The sequence below is a fragment of the Tachysurus vachellii genome, chromosome 1, assembly GCF_030014155.1.
Source record: "Tachysurus vachellii isolate PV-2020 chromosome 1, HZAU_Pvac_v1, whole genome shotgun sequence".
Classification (NCBI taxonomy): Eukaryota; Metazoa; Chordata; class Actinopteri; order Siluriformes; family Bagridae; genus Tachysurus; species Tachysurus vachellii.
In genome coordinates, this window is record NC_083460.1 from 20,179,667 (window position 1) to 20,200,450 (window position 20,784).

General features: G+C 38.7%; 2 protein-coding genes across 3 annotated transcripts in view; both read right to left on the reverse strand.

Annotated features, from left to right (window-relative positions):
* Nucleotides 1-9,703: 9,703 nt before the first annotated feature.
* On the reverse strand, nucleotides 9,704-13,075 carry tdo2b (tryptophan 2,3-dioxygenase b). The gene is made up of 12 exons (XM_060863984.1): nucleotides 12,924-13,075; nucleotides 12,706-12,808; nucleotides 12,533-12,623; nucleotides 12,355-12,425; nucleotides 12,132-12,259; nucleotides 11,514-11,700; nucleotides 11,322-11,429; nucleotides 11,131-11,242; nucleotides 10,941-10,998; nucleotides 10,731-10,810; nucleotides 10,521-10,611; nucleotides 9,704-10,257 (listed from the first exon to the last, which is right to left on the reverse strand). The coding sequence occupies exons 1-12, from the start codon at nucleotides 12,956-12,958 to the stop codon at nucleotides 10,092-10,094; spliced, it is 1,230 nt and encodes a 409-aa protein (XP_060719967.1). The 5' UTR covers nucleotides 12,959-13,075; the 3' UTR covers nucleotides 9,704-10,091.
* A 3,705-nt stretch (nucleotides 13,076-16,780) lies between these two features.
* Nucleotides 16,781-20,784, reverse strand: part of atp13a3 (ATPase 13A3) — a 37,113-nt gene continuing 33,109 nt past the window's right edge. For both annotated transcript variants that reach the window (XM_060876302.1, XM_060876293.1), the window contains one exon: nucleotides 16,781-19,728. In XM_060876302.1, the coding sequence (XP_060732285.1) occupies nucleotides 19,528-19,728 (201 nt within the window). In that variant the 3' untranslated portion in view covers nucleotides 16,781-19,527. The remainder of the gene's footprint in view (nucleotides 19,729-20,784) is intronic.

Here is a 20,784-nt window from a genome sequence, read left to right on the forward strand (position 1 = left end):
ATGGCTTCTTAAAGACTGTAATTTTGTAAGCGATCTATTAGAATGTTGTGATCTATAGTGTCGAATGCAGCACTAAGGTCAAGTAGAACTAATAGTGAGATGCCGTCCTGCTCCGAAACTAAGAACAAGTCATTTGTGACTTTAATAAGAGCAGTTTCTGTGCTATGTCAGGGCCGGAAACCTGCAATGGGATCTAACAAACATATTGTTGATTTAGCTGTAGTGATAATTTTATCTAGCTCTTTCTGTCCTATACTTGTAAATCACTGTAAGTGTTAGAGATGCTATCAGGGGTTGAACGTCCACATTTTGTTCCTGATACTGTCAATTTCTTCAGTGAAGCAATTCATAAGTCCTCACTTCTAAACTGTGATGGAATACTCTTTTTTATCTGATTATTTTTGTTAATCTAGCCACTGTGCTAAATAAGGACCTGGGAATTGTTTGGTTATTTTCCATGAGTTTGCTCAGGTGCTCAGCCCTAGCAGCCTTCAGAGCCTGTCTATAGCTGGACATACTGTCATTGTACCCAATTCTAAAAACCTCTAGATTACTTTTTCTCTACGTTTGCTCGAGGTTACGGGTTGCATTCTTGAAGGTGTGGATATGACTATTGTACCATGGTGCAGCTGTTTAATCACTAACATTTTTTAATCGAATTGGGACAACAGTGTCTAATGTGCTAGTGAAGCTAGTGTCTATGCTGTTAGTCGCTTCATCTAGATCATTTGTGAGGTTTGTGTCAGAACTAGCCTACAATGTTAGCTAGGTTGCTGAAAACACACCTGTGTTGGAACACCCCTAATGCCTCATTTTTGGTTTTTGCCTCATTTCTGTACTTTGACTGTATGTACTAGAGGTCTGTAGCTACATTCTGCTAGTAAAGTCAAATGATTGTTTATTTTTCATATTGGTTATTTTCCAAGCTATCTGGGTTCCACCATATAAACAGTTTCATATCTCAGCAGTTCCAAGAAGCTAACTAGTCAGGCAGCCAAAATAAAGTTCTTTAAAAGCCAAAGGCAAATACAAGCTGTTCCTGCTGCCTTAAAAAATAGTGGTGAATTCAAATAATGGTCAGATACAGAAGTAACCCTGTGGAACAAGGTTGATGGTGCTTTCCATATTCTTATAAAGCTCCACCATAGTAAGCCTCACTGTTTAATTCAATTCAATTCAATTTATTGTATAGCACTTTTAACAATTTCCATTGTCTCAAAGCAGCATTACATACATATGGAAACAGAGGAGAGAGAAAAAGAAATAAATATATAATAATAATAATAATAATAATAAGAAGAAGAAGAAGAAGAAGAAGAAGAAGAAAAGATAAGGATAAAAATAAATATATGAATATATATAATTAAAGTTTAAAATTAATTTAAAAGAGGAACCAGACTCTTGGTCATCATAAACTCTGAGATCAGCACAGACCTGATTGCTGATAAAGACCCGACCATACAGCTGACTGACACAACATTGGTTTAAAGAAGACATGACAGTCTCCGGGCGGCTTCATCCACAACAATCCCATGAGACACTGGCTGACCACGCAGATCAATCCCTGGCAAGGTGACCACAGGGCGACAAAACTCCAACATCAAGATTGACGAAGTAGCTCCGTAAGAGGAAACAAATAGGCTAGGAACTCGGAACACTGAGAGCTCCGGAGTGGCATATATACAGTAGCTTGACAGAGAGAGAGAGAAAAATTGAACAAAGATAATAATGAATGAATTGAACAAACAACTGTTTAGACATCACATACACATTGGAGAGTGGTGTGTGCACCTACACGTGCTGTATTGTCACAGATGCCAAATCAACTCTTTGTGAAACATGGTTCTTCCTGCCAGAGCTTTGCAGAACATTCTTTTAGATGTGGATGTACAGGCTGATAACTGGCCTTGCTGATTACATCTGCTGCTTCTACCCCAGAATCTGTTTACATTGCACAGAAGTGTTAAATCATTCCATTCTCTGCAATCAGTTCTATTTGTGGCCTGTAAGATTCTGCCTTGGTTTCTACTGCAGCACTCACAGAACACATTGGAGGATTTTTCACACAGATTGTCACACTTGGACCAGTTACCTTCAACTGTGGCACCTGAGTAACGTTAAGCTCACCTGGATCTGGTGTGCTGCTTCATAATTGTGGAAGGAGAATATGGTGGCACCTTGCTGGGGGCTTATAACCTTTGTGGCCATTGGCTATCAACAATTTATACATCATCATATTGGCCTACAGCTGGGTTGGAAACCAGGCCCTTACCATGAGGAACCCCATGAGAAAACCCTCTGTCTAAGCACAGCCTGGTTCACTGGGTGGTGGATGTTATCACCTCAACCTACAGGCAGGCCAGAAACATGACACCTGCAGTGACGTGCTACTCTGCGATTAGCTTTTCCTTTTCATGATACATACTTGAAGGCATTACATTATTGTCACCATGCAACTTTTTTCTAGATTCTACAATGTTAAAATCATCCCTCCCAGTGGGACTAGTATAACAATCATGCATGATTTTAAGTTGCTAGAAGTTATTATTAGTATAATTTTTCTCTAATCTCTTCTAGATTACATTACTGTACACATTCTGTACGTTTCTGGCTCATGCAGAAAATAAAAAGTGTAGATATCTTGTGATATTTTATGTAACCAAACTGACTACCAGTTCTGTTTCTCATTGTTCTTTGTATTTAAATCACTACACGGTTAATCCCACCAGTAGCTCCTAACGTTTTTATAAAATATTGCCTAATATTCTGTCAATATTTTAAAAGATATTATCTTATTCAATCCAAATGTGGATATTGTATAAAGTGGCCTTCGATTGATTCACATGGGATCACTTTAAATTTCTTAAGAACTGAAATGAAAGACTTTGTGGGATGTTAATATTGTGGAAAGGAAAAGCAATCATCTTTTTTTCTTTCTTTCTTTTCTTTGCAGATATCTAATGAAATTCAGATTTCTGTGGAATAAACACATAATCAAAAACAGATAAGATATTAGATTTAGTGGCAAATATGATCATATCAGCACCACAATGTGACACAGTCCTAGAATAACTGCAAACAATGATTAAAAATGTAATGAAACCTTTTATTGTATATATGAACTCAATCATGTGTGTTTGTGTCCAGTTTCCTCACCCTGTCCAAAGTCAATCAGTTTGGAATCTCTAAATTGTCCTGTAGTGTGTGTGATTGTGCCCTGTGATAGACTGGCATCCTGTCCAGGATGTATCCTGCCTTGTTCCTGGAGTCTCCTGGGATAGGCTCCAGGTTCCCCAAGACCCAGTAGAATAAGCGAATGAAATAAATCATTCTAAAATGGTGTACATTAATGTTACGTAAGAGACTTGCAAGCAGCTTCACAGAGAGAATTGGAAGGACATTGTTATGGTGCTGAAAGGACTAGGTAAATACCAGTAAAGTAAATACCAGTAAAATCTGCTGGAAGACTAACTGGTTAAACAGTTTTACTGTAGAGAAAAAAGTGTGTCCTGATTTACAAAACACAAATTGCATGAACATGCTTGTGAATTGTAGATAGGTTAAGAGTCTAGATGAGCTTGTTTTTTTTTTCAGTTGGAGACTTTTAGCATGCTAAAGTGAGGTATAATTGCCAGAGTGTAATGGAAAAAACTATCATAAAGCTTTATGAGCCTGTGAGTTTGCACTGCATTTAGGACTGAGAATGTGCAGCTACTGTATAGTATTGTGTGTGCGAGAAAAAGCAGGTATGATGGGTCTAATAATCTTTAGCCACAATCTGCCAAACAGATGGGAAGAAATAGGAACGAAAAGTCCCTTATCCCCCCACTCGTCCGCTATCCTGCTCTGGGAACGAGCCTCCAATTCCTTGGTCTGAGCTGTGGAGCTCTGGCAAATATGCAAGTCCTACTCACAGGAGCACAGCATAAGAAAAATTGCAGCTGCAATGTGTTAAAAGGCAAACAATAGTTTTAAACCTTTAATGCACATTTTTCTAGAGAAATTTCACAACATTGGACATATCCATAAAATAAAATGAATGCAATAAACAAGCTAGTTTTGTTGAACGCGATTCCCATTAAGTCATCTTCCTCAGAAATGCCCAATTTCCAAAGAAACACTGAAAGAAAGAAGATTGCCATGAACTTGTGTTCAGTGTGTGTGTGTGTGTGTGTGTGTGTGTGTGAGTGTGTGTGAGTGTGTGTGTGTGTGTGTGTGTGTGTGTGAGTGTGTGTGAGTGTGTGTGTGTGTATGTGTGTGTGACTGTGTGTGAGTGTGTGTGTATGTGTGTGTGTGTGTGTGTACAATGTATACATTGTGTAACTTAATCATATGCCCATACTGTAGAAAAGCAATACACAATAATAGACAGCAAATATGGCAGAAGGAATCTATACGGTGTGATCCAGTGTTCATCCTAATATTCTTAGATAGGAGGTGATGACTGCTTAGACAGGAAAACTTTAACGTGTTTAACATCAGGAGCCGGGACCTTAACTCCCCACATTCGCTTCACCGATTTATAACTGCACGTTATCTTTATAATCTAATTTTACTGCATCAAAACACTGTGGGTTTCTTTTCCACAGAAGTGTCACGGCATTGCCAATATCCACATAATCATTAAAATGAAAATTCATGAAACATGCAGGGTCTCAGAATGATGAACTTTTTCTGAAGAATCTGTTGGAAACCGTCTGCTGTCTGAAACATAGTTTTGGCAGAATTGTGCACTCCTGGGCTTTTAACAGTCAGCTGCTCACTTGTGTTGACTGGCTCTGATTTGGAGATCATAACAGGAAATACAAGCGGGAGGGGGGCAATCAGGTTTTAGATTAAAAGAACTAACAAGATGACTCAAGGGAGACAGACTTCCTCTGCATAGTGGCTCAGCCTTGAGAAAGTATGCTCCAGATTTCCATTGCACATTAGCACGATATATGGGGCACATGAACACCTCGGATACATATTCACTGCCTCCTAGTGGAAAGAAGACTATTTGCAAACACTGTCTGGATTTGTCAGTGGAACCAAAATAATTAACTATTATTAAACATTCAATCTGGATGAAATGATGGTTGGATAATAAAAACAAATAAAAAATAACATTATGAATATTAACATTATGAACAGCAGCTATGCTAATTCATCTCCACTTGCTTCACTTTTTTCTACCCATCCTTGAGGCATCCTGAGATTGTACGAGCTCCAATTGTATTCTGCATCATGAAGATTTCAGACCTTCAGTGAGAAAAGCCACACCATCACCTCGACTGTCCATCATGGGGCTTAGAGTATTCAGTCACTCTGCTGACATCAGAGGTACAGACTCTATAACAACCTTCAAATCAAGACTCAAAACTCACACGTTTAGAAATGCATTTTATATTTGAACTTGTCCATTATTTTCTTTTATTACCTTATATATTATTCATTTTTTATTTTTTTAATTTAATTAAATTTTATTATTCCATTGTCTATTTGCATGTTTTATATTATGCTGTGTGTTTTAAATGTATTTTTGTAAGGTGACCTTGAGAGTCTGAAAGGCAACCTGAAATAAAAATGTATTATTATTATTATTATTATTATTATTATCATTATTATTATTATTATAACCTCTGGGGTTGAGGGTTCTCCCTGTACTAGAGGGCTTTAATTACCTAGTTGTTCAATGTAGGCTGATTATCATCTTTAAACTACATCTTAATGGTGTGTGATTGTGCCTTGCAATGGCTCGTTGTCCCCCACTGTGTCCTGATTCCTCTGGGTTTCTGTAATTGGACGTGTAGGAAAGGTGGCACAGAAAATAAGTGCCTAAAGACATAAAACCATACTCACACATATCTCCACTTTATTAGAAACACTAGTAGACCTGGACGTTTGTGCAGTCAATAAATTATTCATTCATTCATTCATCTTCTACCGCTTATCCGAACTACCTCGGGTCACGGGGAGCCTGTGCCTATCTCAGGCGTCATCGGGCATCAAGGCAGGATACATCCTGGACGGCGTGCCAACCCATCACAGGGCGCACACACACACACACTCATTCACTCACACACTACGGACAATTTTCCAGAGATGCCAATCAACCTACCATGCATGTCTTTGGACCGAGGGAGGAAACCGGAGTACCCGGAGGAAACCCCCGAGGCACGGGGAGAACATGCAAACTCCACACACACAAGGTGGAGGCGGGAATCGAACCCCGACCCTGGAGGTGTGAGGCGAACATGCTAACCACTAAGCCACCGTGACCCCCATCAATAAATTAAACAATCATTATTAAATAAAGAAGTATAATATTATATATTATACTTAATATACTTAATATGTATAATATAATATTTTTGGATCCAGCATTACAGATCTGTGACTTGCAAAAGTATGTGAACCTTTACTTTCAGTATCAGTTGTAAGCCCTTGTGTAGCAAAAACTGTAAATAAAGTGTCCAGTAACTGTTGATCAGGCCTACACAACAGCTTAGAAGAATTTTATCCCATTCCTCAGAAAAGAAAAGTTTCAACACTGGGGTTTTCCTGGGTGATTAAAGACAGGACATTGACTTGGCCGTTCTAAAACATTATCTTTCTTCCTCTTTAATCGTTCTTTGGTAGACAAACTTGGGTGCTTGTGATCATTGTCTTGGTGTATGTCTACCCATTTTTTATTGAAATTCAGCTCATGGTCATATGTCTTGCCATTTTCATTTAGATCACTGGTATAATTCTAAATTCATTGTTCCATCAACGATAGTAAGGTGTCCGGGCCCAGATGCAGCAATATAGACCCAAAGCACGATACTACCACCACCATGTTTCACAGAAGGTACTGTATAAGGTTCTTATGCTGGAATTCAGTATATTATTTTCTCCAAAATGAATGCTTCTCATTTTAAACCAAAAAGTTTTATTTTTGCCTTATTCATTCACAAATAATTCTCCAATAGTCCACTGGCTTGTCCACAAGATCTTTAGCAAACATCATGGGCAGCAATGTTGTTTTTGGAGAGTAGTGGATTTCGCCTCCTTTCCCCTTGCTTTCTCCTTCTACACCAAAGGTTGTTCACCTGATGGCAGCCTCATGAACAATAACATTAACCAAAGTAAAAGAGGCATTTAGTTGATTAGAACTTTCCTTCGGTTCCTTTCTGACCCAACAGACGGTTACATATCTTGCTTTTGGAGTGATCTTTGTTGGTTCAACATTTCTGGGGAGGGTGACAATGGTCTAAATGGTTCTTTCTTCAATTTCTAGAGAATCTGTCTATATCTGACTATAGATTTGTGGAGTCCAAACTCTTTTGAGAAAATTTTATAACCTTTATGTAACCTCAACCTTCTCACTGGATTTTGCCATGATCCACTTCAACAAACACACGTCATGAACATCAGACTTTTTTTTTCTAATCCTAGAGGTTCACATACTTTTGCCACTCACAGATATCTAATATTGGAACTTTTTCCAAAATAAAGAAATGACCAAGTATAATATTTTTGGCTCATTTGTCTGACTAGGACTTCTTCACTTTGTCTGCTTTTAGGACTTGTGTGAAAATCTGATGTTTCGGGTCATGTTTAGGCAGAAATATAGAAATTTAAAGAGTTTACAAGAGTTGAAAGAGTTCACAAACTTTCAAGTGACGCTGTATATGTTTGTGAAATATAGTTGTGTGTCTGTGTGTTGAACTCTGCTTGTTTATTAGCTTCGACAACATGTTATGGCAGCACCACATGGCGTGGAAGCACACTACCCATCAGCCCCTGGGCATCACATGAGCTCGTCACATGATGTGATCACTCACACTCGTTTCCTTTTTAAGTTACAGATTCTGTCTGTCTCATTCTTTTTGTGTCTCTGTATCCGTAGTTCATGTCGATCGATCTTTTTTTCACCATTTTTGGTTGTTTTCTTTGTAATTTACACAATAGATTTCTTGTACTTGCATGTGCCAGCTCCTGACCTCAGGTTACATTGGACATATGGCTGAATACATGGAGAGCGAGGCACATTGCACAATATTGTCTATTGCACAATATTGACAAAAAGTCATGAACACTGTTAACATTATTGAATGCCAGTGCTCCAAGGATAAACACATTTCCAGAGGGTATTTAGTGAAATCCAAATGAGCTTTATAATAAGGTGAATAACAAGGATTTAGATGCAAAAATGTGCATTAGATAGTGATCTCATATTAGTAGTAATAACGGAGCCTGTGTGAAAGATAAGAGATAAAAGATCGAGTTCAATGTCACTGATAGAGAAAGTACTTCTGTGTGCAAAAGATTAAGCAAACATCTAGAGGCATGAAAGGTCCTGCCAGGGACAGGGTCAGTACAAGATACGTGATTTTAGCATGAAGTTTTCCACACACAAAAAACTTTGACCTTTGAACCTTTTTATTTTACAAATATTTATTCTTAAATGTCGTGGTATTGCTGGCCCGAGACTCGAACGCACAACCTTAGGGTTAGGAGTCAAACTGTCTAACCATTAGTCCACGACTAAATTAAATTGACTTCTAATGGCTTCTTCCAGCGGCATGAGTGTGGAGGTCATCTACTGTACTATCGTCCTACCAGTCCTAAGGTGGTGTGTGGGTTTCTTTGGTGTCTTCATGGCATTGTGTCATCCTGTCTTAAAAGAAATGCTGCTGTATAGAAACTTAAACAGTTCTATTACTTCCTTTATATATAGAAAGAACTATAAAAAGATTTAGTTTGGGATTCCAAATGGGAATCTTTGAATCAAGGTAATATGGTTCTTTAAAAAAATATTTTAATTTTTTTCTTCTTCTTCTTCTTCTATATATGATTATTATTGGATGGCACGGTGGCTTGGAGGTGCACCTGTTTGCCTCACCCCTCCAGAGTTCTTGGTTGGATTCCCAAGGGTTTCCTCCAGGTTCTCTGGTTTATTCCCCAGTAAAAAGTCAAGCGTTGTAGCCCAAGTTGCATGTAAACAAGTTAAAATAACCGTTGTGTGTGTGAGTGTTTGTGCCCGGTGATAGACTGGCATCCTGTCCAGGGTGTACCCTGCATTGTTCTCTGAATCTCCTGGGAAATGAGAGTAAGAGATGTAGAGAATGGATTGAATAATAACAATTTATACAATAAAATACAGCAGACTTTTTGTTTGTGCCATATGTTGATGTTTATATTTGCTTATTTGGCTGACGATTTTAAACGAAGCAGCTTATAACTGAGGCAGGATTATCGGCTGTTTGCTCAAGGACCCACCGGAGGCAGCATGGCATTGTTGGGATTTAACTTCACAGGCTTCAGAAGACCAAAGCATTAAACACTAAACTACAACCACTGCTTTCTACTACAAGTCGTGCCTAAGCGTTGTGGTGTTAGATTAAGCTTAACTACCGGTGGGTTTGTTCTTAGCCTTCATGACCGAAAAACATCTGCACAAGGTCAGAATTGATTATGTTCATCGGCAGCTTGAACAACCATTTAAAACATGAACAAATTCAGTCCTTAATGAACATTATAACATACTGTATACTGATTTATTCTCAAGAATGTTTGTGTTTTTTCGCTTATGTTCCCGGAACCGCCATCGAAGTAATGGTGGGCAATGATGAAGGTCAGTAAACTCTATTGTGTGCACATTTGTTTCCTCAGAGCAAACTTTGTGCAGATATTGACTTGATTTTCAAGCCAGAGGCAAAATTATGAAATTTTAAACCACCATCACAGGTAAACTTTTATTAACTGTATCACACACTTCTTAAAAATCATGAAACATGTAGTGAAAATTAACATTTCTATTAAAAATGTACATGATTTTTCTAATGCACAAAATACATATTTACAAAAAAATCGCCTGGTAGCATGTAGTTCTTTTAAAATGGCAGCCAGGGGTAAATAATATTATTGTGTAACATGCCTGAGCTAATAAATAACGTATACAATATTACAACTATCAGATTGCCGTAATGATTTCTAGTTAACAAATTCCAGTTAAGCGATTCTGATGAAAGGTACACAAAGTGCACAAATCAGTAAAAAAATTAAAAATCATCAGGCATTATTTTCATTGGTACGTCGCAGTCATGCCAGCGCAGAGCATTTGGTTAGTCTTCCTCACTGCTGCATGAGCCGCTGGAGCTGTATGAGCTGTCGTTGCACTCGGCGGTGAAAGGAAACTTGTATATGGTGGGGTTCAGTTTGGGAACCCAGCTTCGTGGGACCAGGTACGTCGCCAGGTTGAACAAATCCACAAACACTTTGTAACGGTCACTATTTATGGAAGGAAGTGCGCTAAGTGTCAATACCAATCATTCTAGCATGAAATGTGCCTGAATTAGCCTGACAGACTCCTTTAAAACATGAGCTAATCATTGTAAACATTTCCAATAGAAATTTAATAAGCTTTAAAGGTTCTCAATGCATCATCAATCTTTCCCTTTAGGATCTACTGTTCTTTCTATACGATGCTCTATGCTATTTGACACGTTACTTAGGAGGGTTTTGGACATGGAGTATCAGTGGATCGTATTCACCTGACAGTAGAACGCAGGTAATGGTAACCTGAAGAGCCACCGGTGCCCGCTTTATTGCCAATCATTCTGTGCACCATGCACACGTGGTTATCTGATGACAAAGGTTGGTGCTTGTTAACTTTCTGACAGCTAACATGAAGGTTAAATGAAGAGACTACGTTCCAAACTACATGGCACACGTTAGAAACTTTCCAGAAGTTCTAGACTTACATCTCCATTTAGTCATAAGTGTATCAACCTCCATCAGGTAGGTCAGAAGCTGGAAAGGAACCTGAAAGCGAGGCTCCTCTCTGCAAGGGGAACCAAGAGAACAGTCTGGTTAACATCCGTGAAGCATATTCTTTCCATGCATAACCACAACATCAATGAAAACACCAACATTGATGACAGGAATACGTTTTTCGCTTGTGATTCTCTGACCTGTAAAAGTAGATCATTAGGGCTCCCTGAAGAGCTCTGTAGGACAGACGGCGTTCTCCTGTAACCAAAGAATCATGATGTTTAGTTGTGATGTAAAGACGCTGATGCTCCAGGTGTATGTCAGCTTCTCAATCTGAGATAAGAAATGTAGTTCAGATTAAAGAAGACAAGAGCAACCAACGGAGTTCACCTTTGCTTAAGAGATGTTCGTGATGTTTGAAGTCAAACAGATAAGTGAACACTTCCATCTGCTTCGTGAGATCCTCCAACAAGTCTTGCTTTTTCTCGCCATTTGGCATTTTCTGTGAGAGAAGGCAAAAATCTGAGATGTTTGTTCAAAACATGACATGAATTAAAAAATGGAATTGATTAAATACTTGCTTCAAGCTTCTGCTTCTCCATCCTGAAACCATCGTCGATGTTTGTTTGTAGCTTTCCCCAGAAGTTGAAGCCATCCCTTTCAAGGCCAGGTGTTCTCTCCAGCCATTTCTAAATAAATAAGTCAATAAATTGTGGACTGACTTATTAAACCTTTATAACTGGACGTAAAGAGAAGTTGGTGTTACGTTATACCTCTACAAGCTGCAGCAGCGTGGGATCCTGCTCTGTTTTGATCAAGTCCTCACTTTCCTGCCCGTGGAACTTGTCCCTATAGTGACGGCGGTTGTAGGGAACTCTCAGTTTCTCAGAAACTCCGATCTTATTCTCAAGAAGACGAAACTGAAGGCTTTGGAAACCTGAAGCTGATGACAAATATTGCCTGTAGCACACACACACACACACACACACACACACAAATGTTTTACACACATGGAAATAAATGCACAATATAAAACCACTTATACAAAAGGTTTCTACTTTAAAATAGCAATATCAATGGCAACTGATTCATTATACAAAATAACTTGGGAAGAAAAAATGTGCATGTGATCAGACAACACTCTGATGGATCTGATCTAAAACAGATCATTAGGGTTTACACTTAGGGTTTAACTTGTGGAGTCCAGGCAGCTCAAGTCACAGTCATTAAAGCAAAAAAATAAATATAAAAAATAAAATAAATAAAACTTAGAAATTCATTTCAATATTTCCAAAATTTGAATTTTCACCATCATTTGTAATAAAGATTGTTTAGAAACAAATGGAAAATAGAAGCATTTTCATTCGTCCTCTCAGAATTCTACTCTTTACCTGAAATCGAAGAAATCCAAAGCCGTCATGGTTTCCAGCACGGCGAACTGGTCCACAAGCAGCCTGAAGATCATGGTGATCCTGTGGATGCGGCTCACCACCTTCAGCATGTTCCTCTCATCACGAACCTGACAGCAAACCTTTCTCCATTTAATCCACAACTGATGAGAATTCGCTTCGTTTTTGTTAAACGTGTAAGAGTTGAAACGTCGGAATGACTCACGTAATTGTGAATGAACAGTTCCCGAACCGAATCCAGCTCCCACATGATCTGCTTAAACCATAACTCATAAGCTGGAACACAGAACAATTCGATTGTATCTATTAAACATAAAAACTTAAAGGGAAGGAGAATTTATGAAAAAGTAAAATGAATAAATAAAAGTAATGTATGGGGTTACATTGGTGGGTCACTATGAACAGATGCTCATCGTGGATTTTGTTGCCGCTCAGTTCGCTCTGCAGTTTCTGAGCGTTAATAATCTTATCCAGCTAAAAGAGAGGTGGAAACATCCGTGAACTGAAATAAATGTTGAAGATCTGAAGAACGTTGTACAAACTGAGCTGAATTTACCTGCAGGTATTCTCCATAAACGATTCCCCCACTGGTGTCTTTGTTGGTGCCTTTTTGAGAATCCTCATCCTCATCCTCTTCCTTTTCAGGATCGGTTTTAAAACTAATTTTGAAAATAAAAAAAACACGTACGTGGTTACGAAAAATATGACACAAAGACAATTGTGATTTTCTTTTAAAAATTAAATAATAGGTTAGGAAAAAAAATGTATACGTACTGATGAGCTTTAGCTAGAAATGGACATCCGCTCATGTTTATTTTTCCTTCAGCAAAATGATCCAGAAAATTTTTTCACAATGTTCTAGAGATCGGACCAGAAGCTCCGCTATTTATAGGTTTGGTACGTCCAATCAACAGCCTGCTATCAACCTCTGCCCATTACTCAGCATGACAAGTACAATGTCACGATTGATAGATGAATGTATACACAACCATTTCCAGTGAAATTCCTCCTTTTCCTGATTCCATCTAAGAAAAAAGCATTTCTGGGAGGGATCGATGTACCTTTAACACACTATATTTGGCTATCAGACTTTTTTTAACAGCTCACATAAGCAGTGGAACTTTCCAGTCAAGGACACATATCATTGTATAACGAGGCTGTAAACCTGCAAATGTTTTCACGACTCTCGAACGTGGCGAAAGTTCCAAAGCAATCAGTAACAGCATGAAGATTTAGTTCTATAATCTCCAGAATTTTAAAATACTCTATGGTTTATCTCAGATTAAGTAAATATCAATATTTAAACAGTGAAACCAAACAGATACGCTGGTGGATTTGATACGTAGGAGATGGACGTCAGGTCTCGTCGCTGTCAACACGTTCCCCTATAAAGAGCTAATGGACCAATGAGATGATTAATGTCTGTAATCAGTAACATTTTACATAAAAGTTTAATAAGAATAATTTTCCAGTGCTGTTTCTGAGAGAACATTCCAGAGATTTCTTACTCCAGCCTCCACAGTTTGGGTCCCAGATCAAAGGTTGTAGAAAGTGGACTCTTTTTGAAGCCGGTGCTTGGGTTAATGTGTAGTTTGGGCACATTTATGAGGAGCAAAAACAAGCAAAAAGTAAAGTTAGCTGGGGTCACTTTTAACTGAGTCACAGCCGAGGTGTGCTGATTGTGTGACAACTGTACACACAAACAGATAAACAGTATGCAAATGAAGCTGTGTGATGGTGACATGAATGTAGTAACTTAAACATATTAATAGGTGACGCTGAACAACATTTTTTATGGGCATGTATATGTATCCAGTTTCAGAAATAAAGAATATAATTTTTGAACTAGATTGTGTATCCAGGATCTTTTGAGAAACATATGAGCATGAGTGTCATGGTCTCCTCTCTAAGTGTTTCTATCTACAACAGTTCCAGTTATCTCCAGGTTGCCCACATGGTCCATCCTGAGCAGCAGTGAGCACCTCCAAGTTCATTAGACTTCAAACGGAACCAGGGCATCAGGATGGATCAGGCAGTATTATATTAGAGAGTATTAAGTAAGAGTACTCATGATATTCAAATGAGAAACCAGAAGTCAATAATCACACCAAGATCTTTTATTCCGGCACATGATGAAACAAAAGGAACACCTAGTGTTACTCTGTAATGAGAAAGCATGTTGTCCTAGGACAAGAACCTCTATATGACTAACATATAAATAGCCACACCTGAGTCAAAGTGTAAACAAGAAAAGATGGTTATTGTAATCATAAACGTAGTAAATGTAACCAGACTCAGTGCTTTCAGCTGAGACTCTGAGGATCTAAGGGAAATGGGGAACCTGACCTTTAGTAGAAATAGAGAAACTAAGGCTTAAAATATGCATGACTGAGATCATAACAAAGTTCATAGGTTTAGTAAGCTTAAGGAGTCAACATAGAACTCCACTTTATAACATTATAACAGCAAGGGCTAAGCAAAAACAGCAATACAACATAACCAATATAATCAAGAACTTTTATCATAATTCAAACTCATCTAGATAACATATAATCAATCAATTATATAATCAGTAGAAATCATATACAGTATAGAATAGCAAGAAATGAAATAAGGAAACTTACTCATTGTAGTTGTAAAAGAGGATTAATCCACAAGAGGTCTGTGTTATGGATGATTGAGTGGCAAATAACTCAAGAATAAGGAGTGACAAGAAGATATCTGGAGCACATTTTTAACAACGAAGCATGTTTTTTACTAACAATGCAGAAGTAGGTCGGAAACAAGGTGGGAACTAAGGGGAAGTCTTATTGTGTATTCTGCAAAGTAAGGGGACTTTAGAAAGGTCATGTAAATTACGAAATAAGGAGGAATTACCTGAATGTATACAAGGCACATAGAGGTGCCAGGGTATATATTGAGGAGATTTCCTGGGGAGAGGGCTTGCGGGCTTGCTTTTTGTGTTCAAACTTTTTGGGTTGCATGGGGATGCTTGCTTGGGTTTTTCATTTGATTGCTTTTGACTTAGAAATTTTTCCTTGAGCTCAATGGAATTGTTGGTTGGTTAGCTGCAATAAAGAAGTTTGCTCATTCTTATCCAGGTCTGGAAAGTCTTCTCATTGTTTTATTTGTATCAATTATAGTGTTATCAGTAAAGTTTAGTTTAAATAGTTAATATTCGGCTAAAAGTCTAAAAGTGTGGTTCACCCTGCGATATGTCCACTTGGAGGCGGGCTCTGAGTTCCGACAGCTGTCTCTCATCTGGCTTTTTAGAAACATATAATTGTGTCCTAGTATATATAACATCATAAGGGGGATAAATGTATTTATACTGGATTTATTTGTTTAAAGAAACGTGGACACCGTCACAAAAGCAGCTTTACATAAATAAATACATTCAGGACATAAGTTTTAGTACATGTATAGACATTTATCTGTATTGCTACGTAAATGATGATATCAGTATATTTTAACGGTCAAATATTTGATTAATTACCAAAAACAATAGCTCACGCCGTTCTTAATAAATCAGATCTTGAATAATCCTATTTTAAATTTATGGAAGCATAGTTAATAAAAAAATATTCACAAGACAAAGACCAAATCAATAAATGTTATTTTTATTTAGTATTGAATGGATTGTTAGCATTAATATTTTGTTTGTGCTATAAACTCTGGTAATAGGAATAGTGAAATTTCACTGCTTTTGGTTGCCGTCTTTGCGGCTTTCCGCCGATTAACGTTATAGATAAATGCCATCAGCTCTGACTGCGCGTGCACGCTGCGCGTACCTGTGCTTCTCCGTTCAAATAAAGCAGACAGCTGATGACGCACTTTTGAAAGACTACAACGCACGCACGTAAAAGCAAAGTAAAAAAATCGCTCATGGATCAAAGTGATAAATAATTTTCTTTCCCTTCTACGACATGTCCTGCATTTTAACGTACTTTTTATTGTTTATTTATGAAAGTAAAAGTTATACTTTTAGTTTTAAAGTGGCTGAGATCACAGACAGGGGGTCTGAGACCGCCCCTGGTCTCATGGTATCTTAAGTCTGTATCCTAGTGACCCAGAATTAATGTATTCAACAATAGAGACTTAAAAGCTCTTTTGTACGTCGCTCTAGAGAGAGTCACGTGCTGTCAGTGTACATGTACTGATCATAAAACCTGTAAGCATTGGTAAGCATGTCAATAAGGCTCAGTGAATAAAAAGAAAGGGATAGAGACACGGGGGGGGGGGGGGGCAGACAGAGACAGAGAGAGAGACAGAGAGAGACAGAGAAAGAGGGGAGAGAGAGACAGACAAAGAGAGAGCGGGGGGAGACAGACAGAGAGCGGGGGGAGACAGACAGAGAGAGGGGGAGAGAGAGACAAAGAGAGGGGGAGAGAGACAGACAAAGAGGGAAGAGAGAGAGACAGACAGACAGACAGACAAAGAGAGGGAGAGAGAGAGAGAAAGATCGGAGAGACACAGAGAGAGAGAGTGACACACGTGTACATGGACACATGAGACACGGATACACAAGAACTATATAAAAACTTTTTTCCTGCATTAGCAGTAATGTCACTCAGGTCACGTGCTTGTCACATGTTTAGTGCTGGAACAATTAGACAGACAGTGCAATAATGTTTAGAAAAACATTCGCTCTTTAATCAATTCCAAAAACAATCAAGAGCAAAATAAGTAGCAGATCGTTTTTTTTTAAATGCAAAAAAAAAAATGCAAAAAAAAAAAAAAAAAAAGGAATAAATTCACTGTGATTGTTTCCACATCAGTGTTTAGACACAGAAGATACTCAGGATGCTGACACACAGCATTTCATTTATTTATTCAGTGTCAAGCTTTTATTCAGAACAATCTGAGCATATTTCCCTGAGGAAATGAAATCATCATTAATAATAATAATAATAATAATAATAATAATTTTACATCCACGGGTAAAGAAAAGACTTGATGGCGTTTGGAGTAAAGCGTACATCAGACATCTACTGCAGATTTACTGATTTAAATTTGTTGTAAGTGATTTAATGACTTCTGCATGTTGTCCATCTGAAGCATTTAGAATCTGAAATAAAGCGTTAAACAATCGATTGTGGCTCCGTTTAGATTTACGTGTTAGATAAAACCCTGAACACAGAAACCCTCCTCGCTGTCTGATGTCTGACACACGGCTAATTTTATGTACCTTTATTAGGATGCGGTGCACGTCGGCACGCGGCTGACCGAAACGGCGTTTAAAGGAATTATAATTCCGTACATACAGTATGAGCGCTTATGAAAGTCGGAACGTTTGAGCTGCGTAATAAGGTGCAGGATTATAAACATGACGTCCTCCATGTTAGTTACATGTCTGTTAGCTCGCCTCCGCGGGGGGGGACACGACGACGACAAACAAGTGCTCTACGCGCACACACACAAACACACGCACAAACAGCCTTGTACTGTATATACACTGATTTAAATAGAAATGACAGACAATAAAATCAAAAATAATTTAACATTTCCCTCAATCCGCACACGAGCCCCCGTCCTGTGTGCCGAATCCAGCGCGGGACGATCCGAGTCGGATTTTCAGATCGCGTGCGTTTTTTTTTCTTTCCCCGGAATTTACATACGCATCTTTTTTAGGGTCACACGTGCATTAAATAACGTAAGAACACGGATGCGTTTAGACTCGGCGCTGATCGTTAGTCCTGTCGACCCCGACACGTTACAGTACAATAAATATCGATCCTTCTTTGCAGAAACGGCCATGATCACGTTTACACCGAGGACGACGAGGCCGGAGCAGACGTTACAATTACAATCACAGAGAAACTCGCACAGGATTCCAAACAGTACCAAAAATAGGAATGAACAAAATTTGTAAAGCTTTAGCCCTTATGCTGAAAAAACAAACAAACAAAAAAAATCCACAATCAAGGAAAACACACACACATATATACTTTATGAGTAAGCATAAATAAACAGACATAGTCGACATAAACACCGGAGACGAAGCATAGGAAAAAAGTATGGATATTAAAATCTCTCATTAATTAAAAAGACTGAACTTGTTGATTCTGTGCTTTCTTACATGCGTTAGCATCCAAGTGAATCTGAAGCTTTCTAATCTAATCACCGCTAATAACTTCAGGCATTTTAGTTCCTTTACAAAATATCAAACTGCTGGTAAGAGTCATAATCTGGGTGGAAACCGGAGGAGGGAAATACAAAAGAAAAAAGCAGAATTCTGTTCCTCAGGGAAAACACACCATCGATCTCATCGTCACTACGTTACATCGTTAAGTGTTAAAAAGCAGCGTTTCATTTAATTCATCAAAACATTATAATGCTGAATGTGAATCTGCGCTTGCAGAAAGGACATGATGCAAAATTCTTATCTGATATCTGATATGTCTGACCCACTGGGAACGGAGGCGGACTGAACAGATCGCGGTAACGCGTTGGAGTTTGAATATGATGAAATGTAGCATAGTGGTGGTCGTAAATCAGACCAAACTCTTCGACTGGACTGATATGACTGATCTTAATATATCCGTTTCCATCCATACTTTTGGACAACGACTGACAGATTTTTTTTTCCCTGCTTGAAGTGTATGAAGGACAAGCTCAGAGATCACCGGAGACTAATATATTGGATTAAATGGCCTTGACATCTTACACAGGAGTCATCCTTTATCGGTGTCGGATGGCTGGCTGACTGACTGAATGCTGCTGTTATGTTCGGAGATTCTGAATAGAAATCGTATGCGTTGAAGAGCCAAGTTTCTCCCAGACTGGCTTTTGCTCAATGACGCTCAAAGCTGCGCGCCATTCCTTTGGCCTGCGGCTGCTTAATCGTGACTCTATTCTTCCATGGGAAGAAATACAAAAAGAACGTTACATATAGATTCTTCTTTCTTTTTGAAATGACTGGTGGCGAATACTGTCTGCTTGAAGCTGTTACGACGTCGGTCGGCTCCGCAAACGAGTAGCTGATGTACGCAGCCCGGTTTTATTAAGATACTTGTGGCTAAGCGAACAGCGCAGCCATAAAGAAATGTCGTTTCTGTCAGGAGTCCAGCAGCCATGGCTCCTAGAATTCGGTCTGAGTACAAAGCGAATCTGACGGTAAAAAATAATGGCTGTAGATGGTGTGGTCCTTGCATGGAGTATCCACAGTTCCCAGCCTGTGGCGTAAACAAGATCGATAAGAATAAACCTTGCTTACGAATCTTCTGTAGAGAGAATAATGTCTGTGCCTTAGTTATTACAAAACAAAAGTCCTTATGGTGACAAAACGCATTTTCCTCTCTGACGTTACGATCAACAATACGAGAGCATCTGAAGGGGTGAGAGGTGATGGGGTGGAGGGGTGGTGGTGGAGGGTATGCTAGGAAGCAGACATGATTTGGTAAGAGCCATTTTCTGACTGAGGTGAAGGTTTGGCTTCTGTGGTGGTTTTGGGTTTGGGAGGCCAGTCTGGATCCACACTGAGCTCCTGGGCCAGATGCATATAGCGAGCTTTGGGGACTCGTCTACGCCGGCAACACAGCCACGAGAAGAACCTGGATGCACAAAGGTCTATTCCTTCCTGCACACAAAAACATGAAGAAAAGAAAAAACAAACACAAGACAAGACAAGGGGAAGGAAGAGAAACAATGAAAACATTTTCGTATGCTTTTTATTAAAAGACATCAGTCATGCCTGAGATGGGACTGTGGGACATGATGATGAAAGAAATAACCTTCTAAAATCTACTCACTTGTGTTATTCGTCTGATCACTAAAACAACCAGTGGGTCACATTCCAACATAGAAGCAAAATCTATGAGCTGGTCTTAAAATCTTAAAATCCTTTAAGCTGGTCCTTTATTCTATAGTTAAAGCCAAACTGATGATTCTCTGGGACAAATCAATCAGTCATAAACTCTGACTCACACTCTGACTTATAAAAATGATCTCAGATGTTAAAATGGTTCCAGATGTTGTATGCTGCACAATTAAAGTAAACAGGATTATTCGAGATAATTAAAGAGATCAGGAACATTTGGATCATAAGAACACTGATAACAGAGCAGGGCCACTAGGTGGCAGCAAAGTAGCATCCAGAGAGATCATAGTGGAACATGCACAAGTTAAACATTAAGACAGGGCTACAGACATGGCAGTGACGAGAGGGCGTTTAATAGAGAGAGAGAGAGAGTGTGTGAGAGAGAGAGAGAGAGAGAGAGAGAGAGAGAGAGAGAGAGAGAATGAGAGTTAGACAGAGAGAGAAATATAAAAAGACAGATAGACAGAATGATAGAGAGAGAAATACATGCAAAAAGACAGAAAGGTAGACAGAGTGATCGAGAGAGGACAGAGAGAGACATACATACAAAAAAGACACAGACAGACTGATAAAGTGAGAAACAGACAGGAGGACAGACAGACAGATGGACAGATCGAGGGGGTGGGTTGACTGGATGGTTTGTTTTGTATTCTGCACTTTATCTCATATTTGTTTTCTGTGCAGCTTTTATTCTGTGCCCTTATAAATTTTTTACAAATACAGTGTACAATTTGTCATGCCAATAAAGCACATTTGAATTGAACTAAAGTGAATTGAATTGACAAAAAGACAGAGTGAAACAGAGACACAGACGAA